Here is a 7,648-nt window from a genome sequence, read left to right as displayed (position 1 = left end):
AAGTCTATCCGGCATTTGGTTGTCTAACCGCGGACTGTTCGGACGTGAAAAGACGACTGTCCCAGAAAACACAATTTCCCAACCAATCTAAAGACAACAAGACAGTCAGACACACTACAAAAATGCCTCCAGCCGCAAACAGCCAGGAAATTTATTTAAATGGTTTGTACTTGCTTAGAATATTTAGAAAAAAATTATGAAACATCAGAACAGCTGATGTGTGTTGAGTTATCTCCCTTACAAAATTCGTCTGCATTTTGGAGTGCGAGTGGCCAATATTTCATACATTATGAATCTGCATGTTGAGAAAATAGTTATGACTGATTTTTCCTCTTATGTAAGTACAAAATTGCATGTCTAAATCAATATTTCCTTCCCCATTATATCATAATTCTAGAAAGTAGTTGAGAAAAGTAACTTTTGGAAGAGCCAAAGGGTTTCAAACCTTAAATCATGAGGATTTTTCACTTAAAAAAAAACATGATTGGCATGGGATTCACTGTTATAATATGTTTAATGAGTAACTGTATGTTGATAATTTTAACATTTTAACAATTAAAATTAATTGATAGATTTTCATCCCCGCCCGCCCCTCTGAAATCTTCCTGCCCCGGTTTTTTATAATTTGCAAATATTAGGATTTCCGGATTTATTAATTTTTGTTACCGGTAACCATCTATAATTTCATTTCATTCAAAACTTCCTGTTTCAAATTGCGGTTTTCCTTTTCTCGTTTCTTAGAGTTATCTTACTAATGATTAAGTCAACATATTCTTCTACTCTATGATGACAACATCATCTACCGAAAATAGAGATTGTTATAGAGATGTGCATGAACTATTTGGGTTACGATTAATATGCTTTGTCCAAAAACACAAATCGCGGTATGTCACAAATGTTTGTGATTAGAACACCTTTGATTTTTAGTTTATTTATACAATGACTTTGTGTCAGGATATTTGGCCTGTGAATGATACCCAAAGCGTGAAACACATTGGTACAAAAACCTAGACTGGAATAAAGAAATTGACACAAGCATGAACTTGTTAAATTGATGATCGTATATTGAGATAAAAAAGTTGACAAACATACGCATTTTAGTAATTTATACTCATTTATAGCAAGCCCTTAGATTTAGAATTACCCATGGCTGTCGTCTTTTGTTGACAAACAGCAAATATCCTCTGTCCAAATACCCTCGATAGAGTTATTAAACAACTTCATGTTTTATATTGTAACTATATTTGCATCTTGCATAAGGACCAACCCTATTATTTCAACACTGTTTGAGTTTTCATTTTATTCTATACTTATATTTCATTTTATTCTATACTTATTTTTCATTTTATTCTATACTTATATTTCATTTTATTCTATACTTATATTTCATTTTATTCTATACTTATTTTTCATTTTATTCTATACATATAATACTTGTGTTGCATACAAATGCATTTGCTTCATTTCATTGGGACTACACATGTACCAATGCTTAGAAAGCAACAAAAAAAATTTTGTGTGGGGATTGCAATTGAAGAGAGCATTTCTGTACGTTTTTGCTATTTACTATAAAACATGTAAAATAGGTTTTTAAAGCGGCAATTACATGTAGAACAGTGGTTGCCAATCAGAGATATTTATTGAAAAATTATATATGGAACCTTATGCATGTACATACATGATATAAGTTTTATTACACTTGCATATATATCATGTATATGAAGAACACATCACAAGAGGGTTTCATATGAAATAAAATTTAAAAAATAAAATTCTCCCACCCACCCCATTTTTTTCATAAATTTGGATGAAAATCTACTAATTGATTTTAGTTGGCCTTATAGACACAAATGTTGACAGATTGATTTACTGATTATACTGTAATTATATGAGGGAAGGCAATGCCCTTTACTGTCAGGCGTATACTGTAATTATATGAGGGAAGGCAATGACCTTTACTGTCAGGCGTCAAAATCATTTTGGGCTACCATTAGCATCAAATTTGTTACCATTTTATTGTGAATTATCAAAAAAGCCTCATCATAAGTCATGAGAGGTCCCAAATAACTATCCGATACCTTTACTTTGGAAAGAAATTATCGTGATTTTTTATTGACAAAGAGAATGCACATTTTATCTTCCTGCACCTTTAATTACCGTTAAAGTCATTGGTAAGATTTTTATCCATTATTCATCATGAAGGTTCCCACTGTATGACCCTCTTATTTATGTTTTTAGTGAAAAACTCTATAGAGAAGACATTGTTAGAAAGAATAATGATATTTGATGGCGGAATGGGAACCATGATTCAGCAGCAACGGTTTGAGGAAGAGGATTTCAGGGGTACTGCATTTGTTGATCATCCCAAAAGTTTGAAAGGAAACAATGATTTGCTTAGTTTGACCAAACCAGACATTATTTATAAAATTCATAAGGTATAATTTGTAAATTACTGAATGTTATTTAAGTTGATGCTAATCATGCTAATAGCTTGATTAGATCAGATACAGTTTTAGTACATGTAGGTACATGTACAGGGCTCAGGCTGCTAGGTGACTATGGTTAAGAAGTTGCTTTCCTTAGTTCATCATGATCACCTCACATTTCTCGACATCAATTCACTAGGGTGTTTTCAACACTTGCTTTTGTCATCTGCAATTTTTTATTTAACCTAGTGAAACAACATTTTGTAATTATAAACGACATTCAATAACTTAAACAATTATTTTCTTTGGAAACTTGATGAAAGCATTGACTTGATACAGATTGGTTATATACTGTTTTAAAGAAGAAACAAAAATAGTGATGATTTTGCTCCTGTACCTTACTAAAGAATGTACATCACAACAATCCGATTTTGGCACATTTATTTCTATGGAAAACTTACAACAAAGGCTACCTGGCTTTTTTTTTAATCTTATACAGATATAAGATGATGCTATGCATGTTTCATTTTATTTTCTGATTTATGGATGTTTTATGGTAACATATAGAATAAGATGCAGATGGGCATATCATGTTACTCAAGGACTAATGATACAGTTGTTTATTCAGATACTTTTATTAAATTTAGTCTTCAGAATCGCAAGAATGAATATAGAATTAAATTACATTTGATACTTTACATTTCAGGATTATTTTGAAGCAGGAGCTGATTTCGTTGAGACAAACACATTCAGTGGTACCACCATTGCACAAGCAGATTATGGTTTAGAACATATGGTATGAAATAACTTACTATTTTCCCGATTTATAAGCTAATTCACATACATACACACTGATAATGAGATCTTATTGAACATTCTTAAAGGACACAAAAACTGCACAGAATTAAAATATTGTTTAGCACAACAGCATTTCTGCTTGTATAAACGTTTCTCTTAACTTACTGCTTGTGAGATGTATTCTAATGATTTTGGTGTATGTTCCATGGCACAAGTAAGCCCTGGTTAAAATATTTTGAAAAGTTTATTGTCTTTGTTTACATATTTCTGTTACATTTGCAGTTATTAAATGAGTTATGAAGAAAAAAGCCTATGTTATTTGAAATGGTAAAATTTATATGGAAAGAAATCAGTGTAACAAAAAAGAAATTGCATTTCCTATTTCATTAAAAATCACATTGTTAGATCCTGAATTTGAATTAGATTTTAGAAGAAGGTTAGTGTATTTGGCATTTTATCTGGTCTTGTTTAATGTTGGTTCCAAAAATAAGATTAATACAGTTGCAAAAATTTAACCACTCAGCATTTACTTTTGATATGTTTTAGGTATACAGACTAAATCATGAGTCAGCAAAACTAGCAAAGAGAGCTGCTAATGATGTCACAGCAGCCACAGGTAACAGTAGAATATTTATCATTAAATTCCAGATAAACTAGGGGGATTCAGTCTAGGTTATACTCAGACTTTCCTCTCCTTATAATTTAAATTCAGGTTTTGTTTATCTAAATTTGTAATTAAATTTAATTTATATTGTTGAAAATGTTTAACATACATGTATATTTATGTATACATTGGCTTTCTTTATATCTAAAAATTGCCAGAGCATTTAAGAAAAAAAATTTCCACTTTTTTTATTTCAGGTGTACAGAGGTATGTTGCAGGAGCCATGGGACCAACCAATAGAACCTTGTCAATTTCACCATCAGTAGAAAAACCAGATTTTAGAAATATAAGTAAGTGTTTAGGTATAAATAGGCCATGTTTAGTTATTTTTTAATTCTCCAACTCTGCTTGGTAAGCAAAAAACCTGACACTGACTTGCATTTTTCACCAAGTTGTGTTGAAATTTTGTGTTGTTAAAATTTACCCCTTTCAGTAGTCAAAGAATGATAACTCTAACATTTTCATAAAAACTTTGATTTTTTACCTCCTGATTGTGTGTAGTTTAGACCAATCAAGCATTGGCAGAATAGGGAAAAAAATCCTTTAAAGAGTTTTATTAAGAATTTGAAAGGTATTGTGATGTCATAACGTGAACAGTCTTATGATATTCATTTATAATTCTTAATTGTATGGGTTTCCATATATAATGTGAAAATTTTCTTTCAATGTTATGTTTGGCTTAATGTTTTGTTAGAATTAATGTAGTTTTGCTTTGAATTGCAGCATTTGATGAATTAGTAGATGCCTACTATGAACAAGCTAAAGGTTTACTGGATGGAGGAGCAGATGTTCTACTTATTGAAACCATATTTGATACAGCTAACTCTAAGGTATAAACATGTTGTTACTTGTATCAACATACTTGTTTGAATCACATTGACATTTAATTTAGATAGTTATTAACATAAAAAAGTATAATCTGATTTTTGTATTAAAATGGATATAGAAAATGAAATTTTTGACCTGGGTTACATCCCAGTTATATGGTCATATAAGGTGAAACATATGGAAAACTTCATTTTATTTTGTCAGTTTATAGATTCTTATTAAAGGAGGTCATATTCATAAATAGTCCTAGGAAATTTGAATTGGATGAAAATTGTCAGTAGGTTGAGAGCTGCAATGTTTTCATTATAAATACAATCCATTACTCCATCAAAAGTTATGTTAACATGAATAAGAATCCATTGAATACATCTGCACTCTGGTACAAATTTTCTCCATGACAATATACTATTAGCATTAGGATATGCAGTAGCAATGCAACATGAATACAACATTATTCTTTATTTCAGGCAGCCATTTTTGCAGTAAATAAGCTTTTTCAAGCAGAAAACATTGAGTGTCCAGTATTTGTAAGTAGCCAATAGTCATTGATAGTAGAATATAAAGAAAGTGTTAAATAAAATTCTCTATTATTTAGATACTGTTTATGAAAATGATGTGAATGTGCATTCAGAATAACTGTTATCTTTTAAATATTGACTGTTCATGTATGATATAGTGTATTTACTACATGTTAATGTTCCAGTTTATGGTATAAAATATTATTGGAAGTTTTTAAAGAAATATGTTTTGTTAATGAGACTTTTATTTATGGTCAGGTTTAGTGCTTTCATCATGTTCATCACATACACTTTTCATATAAGACTATATATAATTTATAATGTTATATTTACAGATATCTGGAACCATTGTAGACAAGAGTGGGCGAACACTATCTGGACAGACTACAGAAGCATTTATCATAAGTGTATCACATGCCAATCCTATGTGGTAAGCTATGAATTGGTTTGTGTATGCATAATTCATCATTGTGCCCACCTTAATGGATTACAACTTTTCTTGTTTTGACCTGTTTGGTGTTTGTGCTGCAAATGATGACACATCAGTATGCAACATAGTATTGATGTCTAGTGAAATGTAGGAGGTTAACAAAAATATTATAGAAACCAGGATTAAAATTGGCTTATATTTGTTTCTAAATGAATGTGAATTGTACTTTGTTTACCAATAAAATAGATCAAAAGAGTTTTTTGGAAAATGACGCAGTCATTGTTCCATAACTGCCGACCTGATTTCTCTGCCTACCGCGCTTGGTTTCGTATTTACTAATTTCAATACAAACTGGAGGAATGTGCTTGTGTTATCATTATGCATGAGCATTGTGTAGTAATCAGCCAGGAACCAGTTTACAAACTAACTGGTTTCTGTTTGTATTCCACTACAGTCGAAGAAAGTGTTGTAGTTTGACAGGAACCAGTCCAGAATTTTGTAAACTACAAAACGTAATCGGTTATTATCATTCCGTTTTGGTGTTTCATACCGACTTATATGGTTTGAATAAGCTTAAGACCCTTCAAACATTAATGTGATAGGTATATTAAAGACTGTTTTACAAAAGGATGAAACTGTTTTGCTTTAAAAGTCGTACTATAGTGATATATGTTATGTACGGATTTCCACTCTCACCGGTTAATTTCTTCTTTTACACGTGCTTTTGAAACTTCCTGTATAAACATCGCAAGTTTTAAAATTGTTTTTTGAGTGAATTAAACTTATTTTAACAATCACGAAGCGTTCGGGAATCATTTCAAGCAGTTTCTTCTTCTCTTTGATGATGGAAAATAGGCTTTCTCAAGAAAATACCGCAAACGATCGCAGAGGAATTGAAACGTACAAGTCAAGTCGGCACCTGGTTAAATTGGCATCTAGTCAAATCGGCACCTATTTGACGTCAATTCGGCTTCCAATAATATTTATTATAATATTTTCTATTCAATTAATTAATAACTGTTACCAAGTACATAGTGAATATTAGGTAAACAACGAGACCAAAGTGAATATGTTGTTGTGTATAAAAGTAAACAACGAAGCTATTGTTTTAACCATTAGACAATTATTAAAATTAAATGAAAAACTATGAGTCCCTTTCAATAAATCAAACTTTCATGCCAAATAATTAGCAAATTTAAGGTGGTTTTTTTTCAGTAATGTTTAAACAGCATTAAACAAACAATCCTGTAAAAGACTTAACTGGTTAAATAATGCATAAAAATATCCAATAAGGCTATTTTATTTTTTTCTGGGACGCCTTCCTAAGACGTTCGTAGGAAGGCTTCCTAAGAAGGCGTCCCAGAAAAAAATTAAAATAAGCCTTGTGGTCATAGGAAGGTGTCCCAGAATAAAATTTAAAAAGCCTTGCCAGACGTAATAATTATTTGGACTACTCATATATATCATTAAAAATACACCAAAAAATTCTTGTAGTTGAGAAAAATAAATACATTCAAAATGTACATGAACATCCAAAAAAGTGAAAGTTAGTATTAACTCTTTTTGCTTTAAAAATTTACAACTGCATTTAAGTATTGAATGCTTTCTTTTGTAAATTCATTGAGGTGTAAAAGCGTTGACCGAAGTACTTTTTGTATGAAGCGCGTAAGCGCTTCATTCTAAAAATGTGCACACGGTCAACGCTTTTGCAACCCTATGAGGTTACAAAAAGAAACATTCAATACTTATAATTACTTTTTTTAGCTAGGATCATGAAAACACGAATTTTATAACTTTTTTATTCAATTCATCTGTGCACTTTATTGTGGGACCACGTGTTATCATGAATGAAAAGTTTTATTGAGTGATGCAATTGCTTGAGGAATAACATGTGATGTGCAGTTAGCCAATCAGAATAAAGTATTATAATGAAACATATATCAAATGTAATTATAACAAAATACATTACGTTGTAAGAGTTATC

General features: G+C 30.8%; 1 protein-coding gene across 1 annotated transcript in view; it reads left to right on the top strand.

The window, feature by feature from the left end:
• Window positions 1-8: 8 nt before the first annotated feature.
• LOC139517350 (methionine synthase-like) overlaps window positions 9-7,648 on the top strand; it is a 31,652-nt gene continuing 24,012 nt past the window's right edge. Inside the window, exons 1-8 of the mRNA XM_071308293.1 lie at window positions 9-162; window positions 2,239-2,435; window positions 3,133-3,222; window positions 3,771-3,840; window positions 4,086-4,178; window positions 4,612-4,718; window positions 5,184-5,243; window positions 5,570-5,664. Coding sequence (XP_071164394.1) covers window positions 123-162; window positions 2,239-2,435; window positions 3,133-3,222; window positions 3,771-3,840; window positions 4,086-4,178; window positions 4,612-4,718; window positions 5,184-5,243; window positions 5,570-5,664 — 752 coding nt within the window. The 5' untranslated portion in view covers window positions 9-122. The remainder of the gene's footprint in view (window positions 163-2,238; window positions 2,436-3,132; window positions 3,223-3,770; window positions 3,841-4,085; window positions 4,179-4,611; window positions 4,719-5,183; window positions 5,244-5,569; window positions 5,665-7,648) is intronic.

Source organism: Mytilus edulis, chromosome 3 (genome assembly GCF_963676685.1).
Source record: "Mytilus edulis chromosome 3, xbMytEdul2.2, whole genome shotgun sequence".
NCBI lineage: Eukaryota > Metazoa > Mollusca > Bivalvia > Mytilida > Mytilidae > Mytilus > Mytilus edulis.
Note: the sequence above shows the minus strand (reverse complement) of the source record. Positions and strands in the feature narration are given on the sequence as shown.